Below are 23,503 nucleotides of genomic sequence, written 5' to 3' on the forward strand. Positions count from 1 at the left end.
AGTGATTTTTTGAAATTTTGATATTTGAAAAAAGTTTCATAAAATGATGAAATATTTAAAATAACATTTTAAGAATAACAAGAAAAAAATAAAGGTGAGCACTGGTGATTCCAGACTTAGTGGAGACGAATTCCGACGAGTCTAGGATTCAAAATTTCTTGATTCCGGTAGCATTAATCTTGTTCTAGGAAGATTTAAACTTCTAATCTTCGGATTAAGGACCATCTTAGACTAAGTTTTGCAGTGAACCTAGGGCATGGGGAGAGGTCGTGGTCGGTCGAAGAAACATGCGACTACAACGCCTCCAGCATCGGTGAGAGTGTTCTCACCACACTCATCTACACTGGTAGGGGCCAATGCTCGAAAGAAGGACACGACGAATCAGAAAGGCAAGACATCGAGAATGAAAAATGCACAAGTGGATAAGAAAGATGTATCTGGTTCAACCAAAGAAAACCAAAGAAGCACATTAGAAGTCATGGAGGAAGAGGCAAAAGAAGGGATGGGGAAAGAAGAAGAAATAATGACACCAAAATCATGGGTGGACATCATTCGAGGTAATTGTCTTCCCTCAAATGGAATATAAATTGAATATACTGCACATGTGATTATAAATGGTGAAATTGAAGTTGTGATAGAGGAACATGATATAGTTTCAAAATTGAAATTCTGGGAACATGAACTCATCATGTATGTTTTAGGAGGGGTCTTGTCTACGAATGGTGTGAAGAAGTTCATGAACACTATATGGAACTTTGTCTCCACCCCATAACTATACTATAATGAAAAGGGATACTTCATTGTAAGATTCCAAACTAAGCTTGATAGGGATGAAGTCCTAAGAAGGGGGCCTTACACCATCTATAGGAAACCTATATTTCTACATGAGTGGAGCCCAAATTTCACTCAAAAGGTTGATATCATAATAGTAATCCCCTATGGATCGTATTGCCACAATTGCCTTTAGTGTATTGGGGAGAAATGAGCACTGGGAAGATAACTACTGCAATAGGAAAGCCCTTGATGACTGATGAATGTACAACAAAGAATCTAAGGGTGTTTTATGCTAGAGTTCTTGTGGAAGTTGATGTTTCTGCAGAGTTAAAAGAGGAAATCATAATCAATGATCCAAGAGGCTCAAAACTGATTCAGAAGGTTGGGTATGAGTGAAAAACACCTTTTTGCAAGAAATGTAATAGGGTTGGTCATGAATGTGATATTAAACCTAAACAAAAAGATCCACCAAAACAAGTGTGGACAGTGAAGCAAAATTTAGAGGTGACAGAGAAATATCTGGAAGAATCCACCCTTGGAAAAGACGTGGACTTGCAGCAAGATGCAGAAATGAAAAAACATACAACTTGGACAATTGTAGGAGCATCCAAACATAAAGAAAATGATATTGTTAATAAGTACACAACAGATGGAGATCCTAGGATTGGATGCAACAATGGATTTGATGTGTTAGGAGTTGGAGATGACCCAAATCTTGAAGACAAAGTTCCATGATAGTCACTTGGAATGTAAGGGGCTTAAATAAAAGGGCAAGACACATTGAGATTGGGTCTCATCTCAGGAAAATGGAAGTGTCTTGTGTAGCCTTGCTTGAAACTAGAGTGAAAGAGAATAATGCTAATAAAATCATGAGGATCTTGGGAAATAATTGGAGTTGGACTAATAATTATGAGCACCACATAAATGGGAGAATTTGGATTATATGGAAGAATGATGATATTGAGATTAAAGTGATGGAGAAATATGACCAGTTGATCCATTGTGAAATGCTGAATAAAACATGAGAGATGCAATGTTGGATAACAGTGGTTTATGCTCATAATCAAATTAATAAAAGAAGATGGATATTGGAGCACATACAGAGATTAACTAACTCAATAAAGGATCCTTGGATGGTTATTGGAGATTACAAAAATAAATGTGGAGGATAGAATATGGGGTTGCCCTGTGCAGGAGATGGAATACCATGACCTTAAAATGATGACGAATGTAACTGGTTTATTTGAACATAACACACATGGGAATCATCATACATGGTCCAACAAGCACACTAATGAGATAGTTTACTCGAAGATGGATAGAGTTATTTGCAACATGGAGTGGTATTTGAAGTATCCTAACAGTGAGATTCAAATCATGCCCCTTCACATCTCTGACCATGCTCCTCTTAAGGTAGTCATTGATCCTAATATTCCTTCAAAGAAGAGAACTCAAGCTAGATTTAAATTCCTTAATTTCTTGGTGGATGAGGCTGACTTTACGGACGTGGTGAGAGATAACTGGAATACAAAGATTATTGGCAGGCCTATGCAGAGATTGTGGAGGAAGTTGAAGAGACTGCGGACCATCCTTAGGGGGGTGAGTAGGAGATTGAGTAGAGGTGCCTAGAAAATTTAAGAGTGTAGGGAGAATTTAGATATGTCTCAATAGAAGCTGAATGATGATATGTTTAATCCTGAGCATATGCAGGAAGTTAAACATTGGACTAATGAGATCCTTAATATTACTGAGGTGGAGGAAAATGTTTTGATGCAAAAATCAAAAGTTTCTTGGCTGAAGCTTGGAGATGGAAATAATGCTTATTTCCGTGCTATTGTTAAAGAGAAGAACAAACAAAATGGCTTGCATAGGTTGGAAGACAAGCATGGAAATGTTCTTGGTGAGTTTAAGGAGATTGAAAGGTAAACTAATCAGTTATACCAAGAGCTTATTGGTACAACACTCAAACTCTGGTTCATGTGGATATAGAGGTTTTGAGGAAAGAAGCTCAATTGCAGGATATTCACAAGGAGCAATTGATTCAACAAGTCACTGAATAAGAAATCTGGTATGCTCTCAGTTGTATAGGTGAAACAAAATCCCTTGGTATGGATTGATCCACATCTAAGTTATTGAAAGCAACTTGGAACATTATCAAAAAAAGACCTTATTGTTGCAGTCCTGGAATTTTTTGATGAAAACTATATGTTTATTACTGTAAACTATGCCATTATAACCTTGATTCCGAAGTCAGCAGAGGCAAAGAAGATGAAAGACATGAGGCTCATAGCATGTTGCTCAACTGTTTATAAGATAATTTCTAAAATTCACACTATTAGGCTTAGCAAGATCATTAGTTGTATTGTTGACGATAGTCAGTCAACTTTCCTGCCAGGAAAAGTGATGCAAGACAATATCAACATGGCATATGAGTTGATAAGAGGCTACAACATAAAACATATCTCCCCAAGATGTGCTATTCAAATGGATATTCATAAGGCTTACGAAACTGTGGAATAGAAGGCCTTAGAATACATATTACAAGAGATGAGCTTCCCTATAAAGTTCATTAAATGGATTATGATCTATGTCTCTTCTGTCTCTTACATGTACCCAATTAATGGAAATTATACTGAGTTGTTGCAAGTTAAATGTGGTTTAAGGCAAGGCGACCCAATCTCCCCCTTACTCTTTGTGCTAGTCATGGAATACTTACATAGGTGCCTAGGGAAACTCAAAGATAAACCTGATTTTAATTTCCACCCGAATGATGAGAAACTCAACTTGGTCAACATATCATTTGCTAATGATCAAATGCTTTTCTCTATAGGAGATAAAACTTATGTTCAAATATGGAGGAAGTCAAGAATTTTTCAGCTGCTACTGATTTGAAAGCCCATTCAACTAAGTGCAAGTTTTTCTTTAGGGGAGTTCAGACTATAATGCAATAGGAGATAATGCAGAACACTGGTTTCTCCCAAGGTATGCTCCCTTTTAAATACCTTGGTGTGCCCCTAGATAGTAGAAAACTTTATGTTCAGTAGTGCAAACCTTTGGTAAATAAGATTGTGGGTAGAATTACGCATTGGACTTCGAAACTCCTTAGTTATGCTGACAATCTGCAGTTAATTAAAAGTATTCTTTTTGTTGTGACTAGCTATTAGATGCAAGTCTTTCCTATTCCTCATAATGTGACTCATGAGATTGAAAATATTTATGCAGTGGTTCAAATATCATTAATAGGAAGGCTCATGTCTCATGGGATAAGGTTTTTGGTCCTAAAAATGCTGGTGGGCTAAACATAACAACCCTTAGAGAATGGAACCAAGCTATTATCGGTAAGCTGTTGTGGAACATACATTCTAAAAAGGATAATATTTGGATTAGATGGGTGAATGTATATTACCTAAAAGGTTGTGATGTTTTGAGCTGGGAGATTCCCACAACTTGCTCTTGGATGATTAGGAAAATTATGAAGAGTATAGACAAGTTGATAACTACGGATTATTGGAATAGCATAAAGGAAGGTGAAAAACTCTGCACTGAATCAATGTACCATGACTTATGAGGCAATAAAACACCGGTGGAGTGGATAAAAATGCTTATTTATAATCATGGCCTAGAGAAAAATTCACCCTTTGGTTGTTGCTTAATGGTAGACTTCCAACGAAAGATAGACTACATAAGTTCATGTTAATTGATAGTTAGTTGTTGTTTTTGTGATATGGATGAGTCCATGGTGAAGGAGAAGAGCGACCCAAAACGCAGCGGAATTTAAAATTTCTCCTTTAATGATCCTTACGAATGGGCATGATCAGTGATAGAATCGTTACCTCTTGTGGCGATTGTAACCTTTGATGCAGATCTACGGAGCGATCACGAACGTTGAACAATGACAACGCCTCTACTCAGTCCACACGAATGGATTCCTTCAATCTCAGTGCTAGCTGCTACGAATGAAGGCTTTGAGTGAGAGAGTGAGAGAGAGAGAGAGAGAGAGAAACGAAATTGCAACTGCACTAATGCTTCTACACAAGGGTTCTATTTATAGAACCACTTGTGTGGGCTGCAAGCTAAAAAGCCCACTCAAGTGTATATGGCCCATATTAGGGGTGGCAAATGGGCATGCCCGCCCCGTTTAGGCCCTCCCCGCAAAAGCCCGCAAAAAAACGGGGCGAGACGGGACAGTCATAGTTGAGGATGTGGGCCTAAAACTTAGACCCGCCCCGCAAAAAAGTGAGGGCGGGGCAGAGAAAGCCCGCTGGTATTGCACTCTTTAAACCTAAAAATGCAAAAATTTATGTAAATACACGTGCCCGCAAAAGCCCGCGAAAAAAACGGGGCGGGGCGGGGCGAACACATTTGAGGGTGAGGGCCTAAATCCTTGGTCCGCCCCGCACAAAAGTGCGGGCAAAACGGGCATGCCCAGCGGGCCGAGCCCGTTTTGCCACCCCTAGCCCATATCTTATAATATGCCAAAATCACTTAAGCGCGTGGTACCTTACCATATTCCGTATTCTACTTAAGTACACTGTACCTTATGATGTTCTACAATTCACTTAAGGGCACCGTACATTACGGTATTCCTTAGTTACTCTATCTCTCATCAATCCGTCCTTTGTGTGTGACCCTGTAGGTTTTCGCGACATTGGCAATTATATTAAATCACGTATTTAACATAATAAATAGTGAGCGGTATCTAGCAACACATCACTGCTACCCAAGACACAAAAATGTCATGTGATATGTGTTAGACTATGGCACGGATCTAGAAGGGGGGGGGGGGGGGTTGAATAGATCCCAATTAAAAACTTGAGTCGGCGCTGCCAATTTAAAAGAAAATTGGTTTTGAAATTTTGTTTTAAGTGCGGAAGCGGCCGAGGAAAATTTTAGTCTAAAACGAACCGTTATTGGAAAACCGGATATGCGTTAAGCTAATGGATTAGAGATAAAGTGAAATACAAATCACTACACTATTTGCACACTCAATGATATATTTCACTAACTAGCAAGCCTAGTTCCAATGATCCAAAATACCAAATTAAACTGGATGCAAACTTAAGACAACTTTGGCTTATGCAAATTAACAAACACTTGGTGTGCATAAACACTCCAAGCGATATTTGAGTTGAGTAAGTAATTCAAATTTATCTAGTACAATAGACTATTGTACTTTGGATTCAAACAACAGTCTTAATCTCTTACTCAACTTATATCAATGTTTGGTAAAATTGCTTAAACTAAAATCACTTAATTTTTAAGCTGAAAAACACTTATGCAGAAAATTAAAGAAGACAGAGATTTGATGAGGCAGTTCCCCCGCCGTCCTCGCTTCGGGGTACGTCTGCCCTCAATTCTAAACTTAGAATTGAGATGATTTAATTAGATATCACTTGTGAAATTTAACCGTTTATACAAGGATTGCAAAGCAAGTAAACAACAGAACTTCCAATGTGTTGAATGATGCTTCCTATCCTTGTTCCTTGATTCAAGATGAATCAAGACCTTCGATCGTTGTTGCTAGACCTCCGATTCCAGCCCCTTTGTTAAAGAATCTTCCGTTCTTCAAACCCTCGGCCCGGCTGATCTCAAATACAACGAATCGAACCCGAATCCTTCACTTCAATATCACCGAATCCGCTACTAGACTGATGAAGACTTCCTCTTCTCAATCACCTTCGCTCGGCTGAATATTGATGAAGCAATTCGTCCAAAAACCCCCCAAACACAAACCGGTATTGAAGGACAAAACCCTAACGGTTTTATTCAAGAAAGAACCTGCCACAAGCTTCAACCCGAACCGGATTCTTCGATCACAGCTTCGAACCTTATCACCTTTAATCGATCACGAACCACATCAAAAGTAATTGTGTGCAGTTGATGTGTTGTGAAATGTTGAAGATGAAGATGATGAATCTTGGACACCTTTTTCACTCTTTCTTGTTTCCTTGAACACTTGAATTCAAATTGACAAATGTTAGTTGATAAAAGTGTTTTGACTTCTATATATAGTAACTAGCAAACCAACCAAAAATAACAGTATTTCAAACAGTGGAAAATACTCAGAAAACTGAGTTTACGCACGAGCGGTTGACCATAGGTCGGCGTGCGCTGAGCCGTGGGAAATACGTCGACCCCTATGGTCGACCCAAGGTTTCATGCGCTGACCCATGGATAGCATCATTATGCCATGCGCCGACCTCTGGTCGACTCAAGGGTTTTATGCGCTAACCCGTGAGTTATGCGCCGACCCTTATGGTCGACTCAAACACGCATGCGCTGACCAATCTCCAATTTGGCTGAGTTTTGCGCTGACCCGTGAGCTTTGAGCTGACCCTTATGGTCGACTCAAAGTCTTCAAATCTGCATAAATCTGTGTTTTGTGATTTTCATGCATTTCGTCATGATCACACTTTGTCCACATATGTTCTTAAACATTATAATAGGTTTAGATAAGCGTAGGAAAGGATATGATGGGTAATGTGTTGCATTTGTTTGTAGACGTGCATGATGGTCTTTTGTCATCATCGAAACTTGCGATCGTATGTTGTCTGACTCTTTGTCTTTACAATATGACAAATCCTTTTGTGATAATAATTATGTGTATAATTACCTTTTTTCCCTTATGTCTATATTGAACATAAGGCATAGACCATGTCATCCTTGTCCAGTTCAATATTGGGCCCATAGACATTTATCCTGTTACGCAGGATGGGCAAATTCCATCTAGGTCACTCATGTCCCTTAGCATGCTTCGTGGAGTACCCATCAACTGTCTTTATGGTCATCCAATTACGGACAACGTTTGATCAGCAATAACGCACTCGACTCTACATCTAGGGTCCATAGTGGTTTCAGGTCGAAGGGTGGTATACACCATTATCACCATGAGAATAACTTATGACACTTTGCATAACATTCTATATAGTATTCTCATAGCGGGTCAATCCAGTATAAATATTACTCTTAATATTCATACATATGTTTAAGACTTGATAACTCCTTATCCATGATCCATGAGATGTGATCATCAGTCTATATACATAATAGTCTTAATGCTTTAATGTTATCCCACTTCACAATAAAGCTCGACTACGGATACTTTAAGAATAATGTCCTTATGTTTAATGTGATCTCATGATTAAGTCACACTTGATACATTAAACGGACTATCTATTCTAGGGACTTTATTAGACAAACATAATAAAGAAAAAGTCTTTTATTATTAATAAATAATTCGATACAAGTACCAAAAGTATTGGCCTCTAGGGCTTACACCAACACATGGACCATCTATTCTTCTCCTGTGCAGGTTTTCAATGTGTTTGGAAGGATGTTCTAGCGAGATTGGATATGAGGAGAAGGCTAACAAATTGGAATGTGGAAAAAATATGGATGACTAGAGAAACTAAGAAGACGGGTTGGAAGGCTAAACTTCTCAAAATGGTCATTGCATAAACAATTTATGAGCTATGGAGAAGTAGGAATGATAAGTTGTTCTCTCAAAAGGACATGGAACCTAATTTGATTGATAAAAATATGTATAGTATAGTTGTTAGAAATAGCTTGCATAGAGATTTAACGAATCATGTTAATGCAATAGTCCTTAGTATGGATTTGTGATTCTTTGTAACCTGTTCTTGTTTGATAATAAAATGTAATGCTTTATTAAAAAAAACATTTTAAGAATAACTATTTGAACCAAATTTTTATTTGAAACTTTTATGAAAAGTTTATTTAATTTTTTTACACAAAATTATGTTAAACTATAAAAATTATTTTTAAAAAAAGACAAAACAAATTGTCCCTAAATCAAACAATTTTTTGTTTCAAAATGAAATGTTTTATCATGTTTTTAAAAATCAAAAGCAAAATATAGTTTGACCTTAGAAATCATCAAAATCTGTGTATTTTGATTTTTGATCGATTTATTAGTTTAAACTTTGATTCTTCTCCCATTCGCTTTTTAGGTCCAAACAAATAGCCTTGGGTTTCGGTTCTTAATCCAATCGATTGAACCACTCAGTTCGATTTTGTTTTGATTATCATGGTTGAAACAACTCTCCCCTCAAACTATTAGATCCACACAATTTTTTTTGTAAAATTGTTTTATTTATTTATTATTTTCTAATATATGAAACAAATTACACTTATTTCATAAAAGAGAAAAAAGATGGAGATTTATCTATCTAGCTAGTTACAAAGCTCGAGGGCAATGCCAACCTTATTATTCACCGTATCAAACAAAATCCTCAAATTTTGTTGTTGATAATTAGCAATCACATTCAACACAGAGTTCACATTCTTTGGTGCAGCGGCCATTGCAAGACATACCAAAGGCTCTGAAGTACTATGAATTAAACCATTCTCCATTGGTAACTTCAGATCCAAATCCTGGAAATGCAACGTAATAGCAGGTGATGTCGTTTCATTTGTATCCTTAAAACATGTGTCGTAGGCTCCTAAGCTCGAAAATGGTCCTTTCACTTGTTTCCTAAACTCATCCCGTATCGCATTGTAAACGGGCTCCACAAAGCGGGTTATAACCGTACCCGAATCAATTATCGATCCAGCTCCAATTTTAGGGTTAAATGCTAGAAGATTGTTGGGTATAGGGACATTCACACTACCCACACTAACTCCAGTTAAATTGACATAGTAAAGAGATGGACGTCGAGGATTGCGAAGAAGAGGTGTTGTCTGAATGGTCTTGGGTTGATCCGCTCGTCCGAGTTTAAGTGAACCAGAAAAATATTGAGATTTAAAACTGGGTAGACAATAAGAAAACACACCGGAGTAAGTTGACACTGACTGAGATAATAAAGACAATGGACCACGACCCAAGCCCAAAAGCCCTTGGGCTGGAATCGAAGCACCAGAGATAGCATTAATGCTTCCAAAAGAGAATTTAGGAATAACAGCTCCATCTAATGTAAGTGAATCTTGAGCAAGTGTAGCAGAGAAAGAAGAATCTGCGTAAGATTGGTTGAAGGAACACAAATTAGAGCTTTTGACTGAGCATAAATGCCCACGGGTTAGACCACATTGTGGAGTGAAACACTTCAATGGGACATAACTAGTGGAGGATTTTGGAGAGAATTTTGGTGCGGAGCAACCAGTGCATCCCAAAGAAGGGATAAAAGCTTCGTCGGAACTTGTGTCAAAAACCATAGAGAGGAGTTGACCTGGTGTTCCGATTTTGACACGTACAACATAGTTGTTAATGTTGAAAGCTTGACCCGAAGCGATTGGTGTTGAAGCTGAAAAGGCCGATTTTTTGGCTACTAATGTGGATAGGTAAGTAATTCGGTCTAAATCTTTGGAGGCCATATTTATGACTCTATCATCCCATGAGTTTGTTTTTAGTGAGTTGATTGGTGAGCATTTCCCGTACATGGGAGATACCTTAAGATCAGACTCATCTTGTTGAGATGCACATGGATCAATGGAGTTGCTTTTGCATGTGTAAAATACATAGCTAAGTATTAAGGTTGTAGCCAATTTAGGGTTCATGGCTGATTTAATTTTAATGGAGATTTGAAGTAGCTAAGCTAGGTGGCATAGATGGGGAGAGCTTCAGACTAGTATATGTACACACGATAAATAAATATCTGATATATTTTAATAAGAAACTGTTTTTTTTTAATATAGAAAGTATTACTCTTTATTCTTTTCTAATTTTTTATATTATATTTTACTAAAAGGTTATTACAAAGTCAATAATTTCTTCCTTTTAAATGTTTTAATCAAAATAAAATAAAATAAAAATTCTAAAACAATTTCCAAAACAAAATTTTTAAATTTAACTTTTAACGGGTTTCTTAAATTACAAAGCAAATTAGCTTTGTCCAAAAAGAGTATTTTCTTATTAAAAAAGTATCAAAAATTGTTATTTTAATAATTAATTTTTTCTAAAAATAAAATAATAACTTAAAATTTTAATAATTTTTTAATTTAATAATAATGGAGTGATGGTTGGTGGTGGTCGACCGGACCTTCGTCACTGCTTGTATGAAAATAACTTAACTATTACTTTTAGTTCATAATTATTAGTGTTTTTATAGAATTTTAGATAAATTAAACATTGTGTCAATTGTATATCTACAAACATTATATATGTACGGATGATTTCTTATATCTCTCAACCATGCATTTTTATGTGTATTGAAACAAAGCAACGAGTACATGGAGATGCCTAAAGAAATTTAAAATGATTTTTAATTCTTTAGAGTCTCTGATCACAATTTAAGCATGTTGTTCTACTATGATAGTTTCTAATCCAATTTATCATAAATAACATGCTTAAATTGTTTATAATCCTATTAATTGTTTGCATAAGAAAAACATGCTTAATAAATTATAAAGAAAAACATCTTTGTTTACATATTAATTATCATGGTTAAATTAATATGGAGATTTTTTTATTATTAATTTATAACCATAGATAAAGAGATTGTGGTAATCTACAATTTCGAATTTATAGCTTATTATTAATTTTTATCACGAATTTATAGATTATTTTATTAATTTATAATTTATGTTATAGATGTTATTTCAAATAGAATTTTTATTTAAGAGAGAAGGAATCTCTTAGAGGGATTCAGAAAAGTCTCGTAGTTTTGTTTCTCTTTTAGAATAAAATTTTGATGTGATTTAATTTCTTTTAAATCCTGTTTTTAGGTTCTTTCTTTTATTCTCATCTTTTACATAAAAATCAAAATTATAGAAGAAATCAATTTTTATAACGCTGAAAAATTATATAGAAATTGTTAAATAAAAAATAGAAAAATTGAATTTTAAAATAAAAAAGTAAAGTATTAAAAAGACCAAGCATTTAAATATTTAATAATACTCAATGTTATTAGTAAAACTGAAAGAAGAAATAGGAGATGCAAATGTAAAATAATTTATCATCATTCAATAATCGACGTGCCATTAAATTATATTGATATTTTAAAATAATTTAAACAATTTAGTAAATTAATAATTTTTTTATTAATGGACACGTACATGTTTATTAAACTCAAAATCGAATTAACAAGTGATTATTCGACATCACGAGTGCAATCCTTTTATCTGAAAGACAAAAATAGCAAGCTGGATTCCATAAAAGAATAAAAAGGACTATCACGAGTCGCATCTAGTTTAGATGTTTTGTTATTGAATAGGTCTAATCGCAGTGAGTTACTACATTCCATAAAAACAAAATTGATATATTAATTAATTTTAACACTAAGCTTTTTAAGATAGAAAATACTAAAGTGTGTAATCAAAATGACTTCTCCTTTGAGAGTAACGATCACACTCACACTAATAAACACACAACATGCGAACCTTATTCATCGTACCCACAACAACCAAACATCCAAACTGAATTACAAACCTTAACTATAGCTACCTAGTTACAAACCTCACGGGCAATCCCAACCTTACTATTCACTGTATCAAACAAAACCCTCAAATTCTGTTGTTGATAATTAGCAATCACGTTCAACACAGAGTTCACATTACTCGGGGCAGCCGCCATTGCAAGACAAGCCAACGAACCTGAACTGCTGTGAATCAAACTATTCTCCATTGGCAATTTCAGATCCAAATCCGTGAAATGCAACGTAACAGCTGGTGCTAATGTTTCATAAGTTTTCACGAAACATGTGTCGAATGCTCCTAAGCTTGAAAATGGTCCTGTCACTTGTTTCCTAAACTCATCTCTTATTGCATTGTAAATAGGTTCCACAAAACGGGTTATGACGGTACCCGAGTCAATTATTGTTCCGGAACCAGTGCTTGGGTCGAAGGATAAATGTTCGTTGGGTAAAGGAACATTTACTCGTCCCACGCTGATTCCGGTGAAGTTAACATAGTAGAGAGATGGGCGGTGAGGATTACGAAGAAGTGGCATGGTTCGAATGCTTTTGGGTTGGCCCACGGGCCCGAGTTTAAGTGAGCCCGAAAAATAACTAGATTTGAAACTTGGAAGACAGTAAGAGAAAACACCAGAGTAAATTGTTCCGGATTGAGATAATAAAGATAACGGCCCACGGCCCAAGCCCAAAAGCCCTTGGGCTGGAATCGAAGCACCAGAGATACCGTTAATGCTTCCAAAAGAGTAGTTACTAATAACATCCTTAGCTAATCTAAGTGAATCTTGAACGAGTGTAGCAGAGAAAGAAGAACCTGCGTAAGACTGGTTGAAGGAACAAACTCCGGAGCTTGTGGCCGGGCACGAAAGCCCGCGGACCTGACCGCATTGTGGAACGGAGCAATCCAATGGGAGATAACTAGTGGAGGAGTTCGGAGAAAAAGTTGTGGCGGAACAACCAGTGCAGCCGGAGGAAGGGACAAAAGCCTCGTCAGTACTTGTGTCAAGAACCATGAAGAGAAGTTGACCCGGTGTTCCGATTTTGACACGGACAACGTAGTTGCCGATGTTAAAAGCCTGGCCCGAAGCGATTGGAGATGAAGAGACAGTCTTTTGGGCTACTAATGTGGATAAATAGTTCATCCGGGCTGGGTCTTTGGAGGCCATGTTTATGATTCTGTTGTCCCATGAATCTGTTTTTGGCGGGTTGAATGGTGAGCATTTTCCATACATGGGAATCACATTGAGATCGGAGTTATCCGGTTGAGATGCACATGGATCAATAGCGTTACTCTTACATATGTAAATCACATAGCAAAGTGTTAAGGTAGTAACCAATTTAAGGTTCATGGTTGATTAAGATTTAAGGTGGTTAAACTAGTTTGTTTGCATGCATGGAATGGCTTGAGGTTGAGGCTCTTATATATATAGTTGAGACGAGAGTGATGATAGATTGTTGTTAAATTACAACAACATCCTTTGAGTTGAAGTAGTTAGATTTAGAAATGAAAAGTTTGCATGCTCGTGATCAATTGTGGATTTGTATGGAGATATTTGCGGTGAATATAAATTGATAGAGCTGGAAAGTTTTGGCAGTATTTGCACGAGATGTCGGTCACGGGCTACATTCTTTTGCATGGTCCCTCATTTCTAGTTTCTGTGTTCTTGCTATAGATCAACATTCAAATCATCAAGCAATTATATATTATTCTCTAACCCTACTGGTTCAAATAATAATCATTCATATCCAAGTTGCTCAATAATTATTTAGCTCTAATTCGTCTGTGATGGAGATGTGTTCCCTTTTCATTGCCATTTTAACTGCATATTTTCATGAGCCCGTGATCAACTAAAAAGGTACATTCGCAAACACGGAGTTTTATACTAGTAATACCAAAAAACGGGTAGGTTTAATGGGAGCTATAAGAATTGGGAGTCCAATGGAGAGATTTATGTTTTTATTTAAGGAAAAATAATATTAATAATAAGGAGGAGGAAATTCAACAAAACACAAAAGCAATTGGAATAAAAAGTCCGAATTGCTACAACAACAAAAACTAGGCAATAAACATGCCAAAAAGGAAAAGGTATAGAGCCCAAAACTAACAAGTCACAAAAAGAACCTGAAACAAGCATAATGCTTAAATGACTACACCAAAGAGGAGCGGGCTAGATTTCAACCCAACAGGAACACTATTGTTAGATCCGAAATCAACAAGGCAATAAGAGAACGTCAGGTTAAAATCTTGATATGTTATTTGTTAATCCAAAAGAAAGGATTATAAAGTCAATATATGAAGGTGCAAGAGTTTTCGATTGACCGACCAAGAATTATTTCCAAATTAAAAAAATGCGGATCTATGTGATTGCAGGTATGAAAACTACACCAACATGGTGATTTGATTTTGATGTTGACAACACTCTTAAAAGGAGTCTTCATCAGTCTTGTTGTTCAAGGATATGATTGTTCAAGTGGTGGTGTTTGATGTGTTTGCTCAATTGTGCTTGACAAGTTGTCGATCATCAATTTTGTTGTTCAAAGATATGATTGTTCAAGTGATGGTGCTTGATGTGTTTGCTCAAGTGATGGTGCTTGACAAGTTGTTTATCAAGTGATTATGCTTAGTATGTTACTCGAGCTTGATATTATTGTTGTTCTTAGAGACCAAATTATATGTGTTTATTTGTGAAGACAACACCTTATGCCAATGACGTTCACTAAAGTCAGCAAAGATCTCTGATCAAGTAGTTTGCAGGATGAAATTTTGATAACTCACTATTTGTGAGATACTTAAGCCCCCATTACTTGACTTTATTTTGTTTTGATAAACATAATTAAGATGAATTATGTATATTTTATTATTTTTAACTTAGTTAGCATGAAGCACACTAGGTGTTATGTTTTGTGAATTTTATGTGTTTTGTGCTAGTGTAGGAATACTCTGGTGACAAGTTCAGCCACGCCAGGAATGCAACTTAAATGCAAACTCACTTCCCTGCATGTCTTAGATCCAGAAGACATTGAAAAGACTGAATGTTATCAACAACAGGGAATACGTCGCAGAAGATTAAGGATGAAATCACTAGATGAGCTGGAAAGATAAAAAGATAACGTTGTTCCTTTAATTGGTTGCATTATGCAAAACAACATGGAGTATACAAGATGTTTTAGTGAAGAAAAGGATACATGTGAGACACAATGTTCTAGCATGTTTGCAACATTTGACATTTGTCAGTATGCCATGGTTGTTGTTGTTCTGAGCAAACATTGTGGTTGTGTTTCAATCAGATTTGTTACTATCGTTTAACAATGTATTAATTAGATTTGTTTGGCTGATCGAATAAGATTAAATCTAATTATTTAGAGATATAAATTTGAATCAAAGTAAATCAAATCTTTTTGTTGGAGGTTTCTGAAATTCAAATCAAAATAGAATCCTCTACAAATATGAGTGTGATCAAATCTTATGCCCATTGAAGAAAAGACCAGAAGTTGCATTGCTATTTAAGGAGACTCAAACTTAATGTTTGAGGTGTGCGCAAGAGTTGAAGATCTTTGGATTAGGGTTTCTATTTTGAATCCTTTGTTTGTGTTATTGTTTGTGCATCACTCTAGAGATTGCATTCATATGTTAGCTGGGATATCTATTTTTAATTTTAGTCGAGATGGTCATGCACGAGCCCAGGTCTGCACATATAGGTCGACCCATGATAAATGTTAGATGATCGGGTTCCTTAACGGTTAATAGGCAGATTAAGGGGCACAAAAACTTACGAAATTAATGTTTGAACCATGGTTAATGGTCATCAGTGAGATGTCAGATGTTACCTCTCCAACGTTCAAGTTTTATAAATGAATGGATGTTTCATTATGGCTGGGAGACTAATAATACAAACTAGATAAAGGACGTCAGGAGAAAGGGAAAATGAGGGGCATTTGATCGATGAATAACAGAAAAAGGAAAAAACCTACGAGAAACCTTGGACCAGCAACAATGGTGGTCATGAATCCTAATTAATACCTCCTAACTAAATAGAAAGATTGTGATATCTCCTGAATAAGCTTCAGGAAGATTCCTCCAAATAGTGTTTAGTAAGAACACTTGGCGCCTACCGTGGGGGTCTAGAAACTTTCTCAGGCCACAAAATCATTCATGTACGATGACCTCTCCAGATGCACCATTGTTTTCGACACGGTAAGGTTATAACAATTTGATGCATCCTCAAATGAAATTAAAGTTTGAAGTAGTCGGCGAAGCTTCTGATTTTAGATCGCTGTCATAATACCTACGGGGCTTACTTCGAAGTTAGATGAGGAATCACCAATTCTTTTCATAAAATGAAGTTATGAAAATAGCCCCAAATCAGTTTCTCCAAATCCCCTCTGCGAAACGCAGGAATCACCTAAGGCAGCAATGAACAATCGTCAGTCATCACTCATCACCGGCTATCGAGATTATCACAATGCCAAAGGTTCATAGTTTCTAAATCCCATCTCTACTTTTCTCTTCAATTTAAGCTTGTATGAGTTGTTACGGATCGGGAAATTATAATTAATGATTTTTTGAAGAATCTTTTGACAGGTTATTGGTAAATAGGTCCCAAACTACTTGTTGTATGATTTGAAAAATGTTGTTTAGTAGATATTGACGCATTAGTTTGAGGCATCATCGCTTCATTTGTTCATGATTTGGAGTTAATTAGGTTCACTTTCCAATTATTGATATCTTTATGGTATTCAAATGCTTGGGACTTCGGAGAAAATAAAATCTAATAACAATGCATTATATATCACATTATCTTATTAGTTTATTATTTTTACTATTAGGAAGAGAAGAATGATACTCATATTTTAATATCCTGGTGTTTGCTTCTAGTTTGAGCTGCATAATAAACATGGGGTCGAGTTAAGTTATTAAAACTTAGGGTATGGGAAAAAATATACAAAATTACTTGTAATGTTATTAAATTACTTTTTGGTTAGAGTATGCTTGTTATATAATTTGTTTGGCATAGAAAATATGAGTCGGGAAAGGTATTAAAAAATTAGCCAAAATATGGAGAATAGGGGACAAGAAGCTGATTTGATAGAAACGGATTTGAATAATTGTTTTAATTCTGTTATGATACTTAAATGTTGATGTCATGACTTGCGTATTAGTTGCAATAATTTGGCATACATAGGAATCTCCTTCTTGTGGTAGAAGTTATATAACCTTGAACAACCTGTTATATATATCTAATCCTTTTTGTTTCTGCAAACATCCCTTGCTTGCTTCTAATATTGTTGTTTTTACTAAAGTGTAATTTGTATAAGAAAATAAAGTATGTAGGTATGGTTACTTCTTTGTCTTTTAAGCTAAGAAACATACTAAGGGTCTTAACTTGTCACCAATAAGACGTTTCAAATGACGTGTTGCTAATATCCTTGGTTCAAATAAGGAGTAATTGTAGGATACCATGGAACCATTGTGCAAAAGGTTAAAAGATAACAAGTCTCCCATAAAAAGGCGAAATGTGTCACGCCACATCGGGAGTGACAAAATATAAGCTAACAGAAATCATAAATTTATCAAACAAAACAGTCGATAAAATTAAGAGGCTGGACAAATACAAGTGCATGCTTTAAATTAATTACCTTTATTGTCGGATAAGATGAGCTAATTTTCTGTCGTTTGTAACTAATGACCAATTTAGAACTTACTTTAGGCAATGTGTGTTGCTCCTTTCTCCTGTGAGGGCGGGAGGCACATTTTCTTTTCTAACCCTTAAAATTATGCAGGATGGTTGTCGAAAGAAACTATATCCTATCGAAGAACTTCAATTTTCAGTAAAGGACATCAGATACTATGATCAGAGGAAACCAATATGCCACAAGAATTAAATAAATTGGAAGTCGAAGAAGTCAATTGGTCTCGTCCAAACAGAAGCTTACTCCTCAAATAAGAGTAGGGGCCGAGAACGACGAAAACCTCCACCGAGGACATTTAACCCAAGACCTCCACAAGGGGGCACACCAGTCAAGTAAAAACTAAACCTTTGACCGGGTTATCTTAGATAAAACCTTTGACTTATGAAATTGGCTAAGTAAAAGTAAACCTCTGGCCGGGTTAAGTTCAATAAAACCTCTGACCTATGAAATCAGCTAAGTAAAAGTATACCTCTGGCCGGGTTAATTTCGATAAAACCTCTAACCTATAAAATCGGCTAAGTAAAAGTAAACCTCTGACCAGGTTAAGTTCGATAAAACCTCTGACCTATGAAATCGGCTAAGTAAAAGTAAACCTATGGCCGAGTTAAGTTCAATAAAACCTCTGACCTATGAAATCGGCTAAGTAAAAAGTAAACCTCTGGTCAGGTTAAGTTCAATAAAACCTCTAACTTATGAAATAGGCTAAGTAAAAAAGTAAACCTCTGGTCGGGTTAAGTTCAATAAAACCTCTGACCTATGAAACCGGCTAAGTAAAAATAAACCTCTGACCGGGTTATGTTAAATAAAACCTCTGATCGAATCAAAAGTTCAAGTAAATAAGAACCTCTGAAAAATCGATCAAGTAAATATAAACCTATGACCGAGTTATCTTAATTGAAACCTCTGACCTTAACTAAAGACCAAATATCAATATACCTCTGGCATCTCAGGCAGGTTAGCATACCTCTGATCCGATCAAGTTGACATACCTCTGAACTTAAGCGGTTTGATTAACTTAACACTGGCTAAATATCCGACATAATCTACTCGGGGTTAAGTCGGTCTGTATTCAAGATTAACGAGACCACTCAAATCATTAAGGCTCGACTCGTTGGGGCTTTAAACTTGTACGATACAAACTTCAGCTAAAAGATAAACTAAGATGAGCTTGGAGCTGAGCACTCTATTCCCATTCGAACAAATCAATTTTTATCAAGGAGGTAAAATCCATTAAGACTACATAAGAAATTCTAAAAGGGCTATCATGGTCATGACTAAGACAATATGATGAGGGCTTAAATATTATTATTAATGGATCAAGAAAGCATCCAAACATTACAAAGTGCATTCGTAAAGGATGACTAAATGATTATGAACTAATGCTCCGATGTGAACGATCTCTGATTTTAAATCACACCAAAGATTCTCGGGCATTGGGACCCAATATACCAGAGTTCTCTAAAGAATAAATAAGATTTAATCGGGATTTGCCAAAACTATATATACATCTAAGGATTTGGTTATTACTGATAGTCAAAAATCCACACGGGCCATTATGATCCTGACAACAAAGCCATGCATTAGCATAGTTAAAAGGAACTGCAATAGATCGAGATCTCATTCGGGCTCTCTGACTTCTCTATGTCTAGAACCTACCGAGTTCTACAACATCAATAGGTTGAGATTCCACTGGGGCTCTCCAAATTATTTGTGTCAAGAACTTACTGAGTTCTACGATGCCAATAGGTTGAGATCCCAATGAGGCTCTCCAATTTTCTATGTCTAGAACCTACCGAATTGTACGACACCAACAGATCGAGGTCCCACTGAGACTCTCCGACTTCTCTATGTCTAGAACCTACTGGGTTTTATGACAATGACGACTCGAGACCTCATATGGGCTCTTTGATCTCTCTACATCACGAATCCACCAGGGTTCTCCGACTTCTTTACTAAAATTGCAGCTTTGCCGACTTCATTAAAGTCATAAAACTTCCCAATACATGCCAGGATGAATCCCTTAGGAATTTGTTCATCAACAAGACCACGAATTCACAAAAACTCACTTCATCTTGGTCGAGATGGTCGTGCATGAGCCCCGGTCGGCACACATATGTCGACCTATGATAGATGTCGGACGCCCATGTTCCTTAATGGTTAAGAGGCAGATTAAAGGGAACAAGAAAGTAACGAAATCAATGTTTGAACCATGATTAATGGTCATTAGTGAGATATCAGATGTTACCTCCAACATTCAAGCTTTAGAAATGAATGGACGTTTGATTATGGATGAGAGAGTAATAATACAGACTATATAAATGACATCTCTTTATAGTCTTAGAGTTGGAACACAAGAATACCAAGGATAATTCAACCTTCTAATCGAACCTGCACAAGAGTGATGAAGATTCGAATGTAGATAAAAGTGTCTGGAATTATGTGAAGAGGATGCACAGTATTTTTGTAATAATTTTCGAATACTAAATAGCATATTTATAGGTCATGCATGTGTTGTTTCATAAGGTTGAAACTCTTGATGAAACAACATTTTTTCAGCATTAGTTTGCAATGGTTCGCCTATGTTTAGATTATGTACCACTTCATGAAGTGCTACATATTTCGAATTCAAAATTCAAAATTCAAACCATGAGCAATAATTAAAATTAAGTTGCTGCATGGGGCTGCTAGGGCACCACCGGCGCCGCCGTATAACGCTGCGAGTATCCGATTATTCCGTATAACCATGTGTATTATAAAAAATATTTAATTTAATTATTCTTATTTTCATTAAATATAAACATTAATTTAATTAATTAACTAAATATAAACATTAATTTAATTAATTAATTAAATATAGATTATTATTTCGTTTATGAATTATATATTATAATGACATATTTTAATGACTTATTTTCATAAGATAATGTAAAAACAAAAATTAATAAATAATGATTTATTATCAAATAAAAAAGTTATATAACTTTCTTTCGAAACATATTAAAATGGAAAGAAAAATGAAATACGTATGGTCATTTGTTATCTCAATTTTTATAGTAGATTAAAGTATACTATCTGTTTATTTGAAGTTGACAATGAAATAGAAACCCAGAAAGTGACTATAGCATACTTAGTACTAGATAAAAGAACAAGAATAGAATAACGTGTCTATTACATGAAACTTCAAGCTCAGAAAAATGGTAGAAATAGCCACCTCGTACAACAAACGTCTAGATCTAGGCTTCAACATATATAGGACCTAAATTTGGAAGCATGGAATCATGCATATATTTATTTAGATTCATTGCATTTAAATTTCTTGCATTCAAGCCGTCGATAGCCTTTCGATTAAGATCATACGATTCTGATTCAAAAGTGACAATTTTAAAACAATATCTTCTGTGTGTTTATATTGACAGTTAGAAAGATTTAAGGAGTATTATTTCTTAGATATTTCTTTCTCTTTTTGCAAGTAGTATATTACTTCGATTTTAATATAATATCGAGGAGAAAGTTTTTAGTTTATTATATTTTTTAATTAATATTAAAATAATATTTTTTTTATCGGTTAATATTTTTTTATTGGTTTTAAAAAAGAATCGAGGGATATAGTTACTCGTTAACCAACAAAGAATCTATGTCTTACGTTCATAAAGTAACAACGTTCAAGATATTGTCATAATATCAATCAAGAAGAAACTCTATATATCAAATAAGAATGTGAATATCACCACTATATATCTTGGACACTATCTTGGGAAACTCAAACATTTATAGGCAAAACATTGATAATGAAAGCTTTAAACAGATCTTTGAGATAAATTTCAAGTGCAAAAAAAAAAGAGTTTCAATGTTGTTGTTCTTACCTAATATCTTATATTTTTACTTGAATTTTATATTATGTATCTAACGTTTTTTATGTCATATAAGATATTGGAAGCGTGCAAACCATCGAGGTTGAAAAGTATTGAATAAATTTAGATTTATTCAAAGTGATGATGATGAATCAAAAATTTGTATTTGCATATTAAAACCAAAACAATACAACATTAGAAACTTTGAATTTAATATTATGTGTAATTTTATTGTTATGAGTAAATAAAATAATTTACTATTTAAGATAAACAATGCAATTTAGTATTTAGTGTAAACAATTTAATTTGTATTTAAAAAAAATCTCAATTTTTGATAAAAATCAAGAGGTATGTGGCTGTAAATATGTTGATGTTGGAGATCGAACTCACGATGATTTCAAATATTTCTTCGATTAATTTAAAATCGATAAGTATATTGAAGAGTTTTTATAACATCATTCGCTATCTTATTTGGACACATCTTGATTCAGTGAAATTGTTGAATATGTTTCATTTGGTATTGTTCTTTTATTGCACGTACAAGACAAATAGGTAACGACCAGATATTGATTTTTGATATCTTTTCGACATACTTTGATTTATCATATTTTTGATTATGTGCATCGTGATCATACAGGTACGACTACCATTGCTTGAGATTGTTGGTGTTACGTCAATAAAGTTGACGTTTTCGGTAGGCTTTGCCTATTTGGAACATGAAAGGGAGAAGAACTTCAAATGGGAACTAGAGAAGCTCAAAGAATTATTCTCTTCTGAGAATTTTCTATCGAAGATTGTGGTGACAGACCAGGAACTTGCATTGATGAATGCCATGGAAGTTGTGTTTCCAAATTTAACTCATCTTTTGTGTTCGTTTCATATTTCAAAAAACATCAGTATGAAATGTAAGAGTATGTTAAATCAGAAAGATAAGAACATGTCATGGATCTATAGAAATCAATTGACTTGCGTAAAATTGACTTACTCTTCCCCTCATTGCTCAGTTTCTCTACTTAAATTCTAATTTATTGAAGACCAAGCTGCCTTCCTTTCGCAATTTGAAGTAGTTGAAAGTGAAAAAGAAACCACTTCTTAATGTGTTTCAAATGAGACTGATTGAGGCAAGGTTAGAGAAAATTAAGTCACGGAAAGAAGCTGCCAAGTTACAAAATCATTTAAAGCATGATTGAAACCGTCTGCATCCATATCTGATGGAATTGTGGACTTCTTGATTCAAAATTCTCCATCAACTGAAGTTGAAATCATTGATTGCTCACAACGAAAAACAATGTCAGCTTCTTAAGAGAGATCGTTAATTTGTTATAATTGGATTTGTTTTGCTTGAAGTAAGCAGTGAAAGGTGAGGTATGTAAGTTGTAAATGCGCCTAAGAGGGGGGGGGGGGGGTGAATTAGGTGGTTAAAAATTCTTCGATCTTGTTTCCGGTTTTTGGTTATTTTGTGTTTAAGTGCGGAAAAATAAATTGCGGAAAGTAAAAAGACACCGGAAATTATAGTGGTTCCCTTCACAATCCGAAGGTACATCCACTCCCCTTTCCACACGAAAGAGATTTTACTATAGTTAGAATTATGGTACAGCCTATTCACACAAACGGTGATGCCTACTATCTAACCTATAAGTAAACAAGTGTATGAAGAACAATCCTCTTCAACACCAACCCCTGTGTCCAACAATCCTGGATCACAAGTCAAACAGAAATAAATCTTTTGATGATATTAACAAAGTGTAGTATTATCAATCTTCTCTTGATTGATCTTCTCCTTAGATAAATAATTCACTCAATGAATAATATACAAGTGTTTAA

General features: G+C 35.3%; 3 protein-coding genes across 5 annotated transcripts; 1 reads left to right on the forward strand and 2 right to left on the reverse strand.

Moving 5' to 3' along the window:
• Positions 1-88: 88 nt before the first annotated feature.
• On the forward strand, positions 89-22,435 carry LOC127088247 (uncharacterized). 3 transcript variants are annotated; one of them, XM_051029162.1, is made up of 2 exons: positions 89-557; positions 22,317-22,435. In XM_051029162.1, the coding sequence occupies exons 1-2, from the start codon at positions 257-259 to the stop codon at positions 22,334-22,336; spliced, it is 321 nt and encodes a 106-aa protein (XP_050885119.1). In that variant the 5' UTR covers positions 89-256; the 3' UTR covers positions 22,337-22,435. The 3 variants fall into 3 exon arrangements, with proteins under 3 accessions (XP_050885119.1, XP_050885120.1, XP_050885118.1); XM_051029163.1 differs by lacking the exon at positions 22,317-22,435 and adding an exon at positions 15,072-15,385; XM_051029161.1 differs by lacking the exon at positions 22,317-22,435 and adding an exon at positions 8,087-8,452.
• Positions 8,900-10,355, reverse strand: LOC127088245 (aspartyl protease AED3-like). The gene has a single exon (XM_051029159.1). It carries the CDS (start codon positions 10,285-10,287, stop codon positions 8,968-8,970), a length of 1,320 nt encoding a protein of 439 aa, XP_050885116.1. The 5' UTR covers positions 10,288-10,355; the 3' UTR covers positions 8,900-8,967.
• Positions 11,972-13,808, reverse strand: LOC127088246 (aspartyl protease AED3). The gene has a single exon (XM_051029160.1). The coding sequence runs from the start codon at positions 13,484-13,486 to the stop codon at positions 12,173-12,175; it is 1,314 nt and encodes a 437-aa protein (XP_050885117.1). The 5' UTR covers positions 13,487-13,808; the 3' UTR covers positions 11,972-12,172.
• Positions 22,436-23,503: the final 1,068 nt, after the last annotated feature.

Source organism: Lathyrus oleraceus, chromosome 5 (assembly GCF_024323335.1).
Source record: "Lathyrus oleraceus cultivar Zhongwan6 chromosome 5, CAAS_Psat_ZW6_1.0, whole genome shotgun sequence".
Taxonomy (NCBI): domain Eukaryota; kingdom Viridiplantae; phylum Streptophyta; class Magnoliopsida; order Fabales; family Fabaceae; genus Lathyrus; species Lathyrus oleraceus.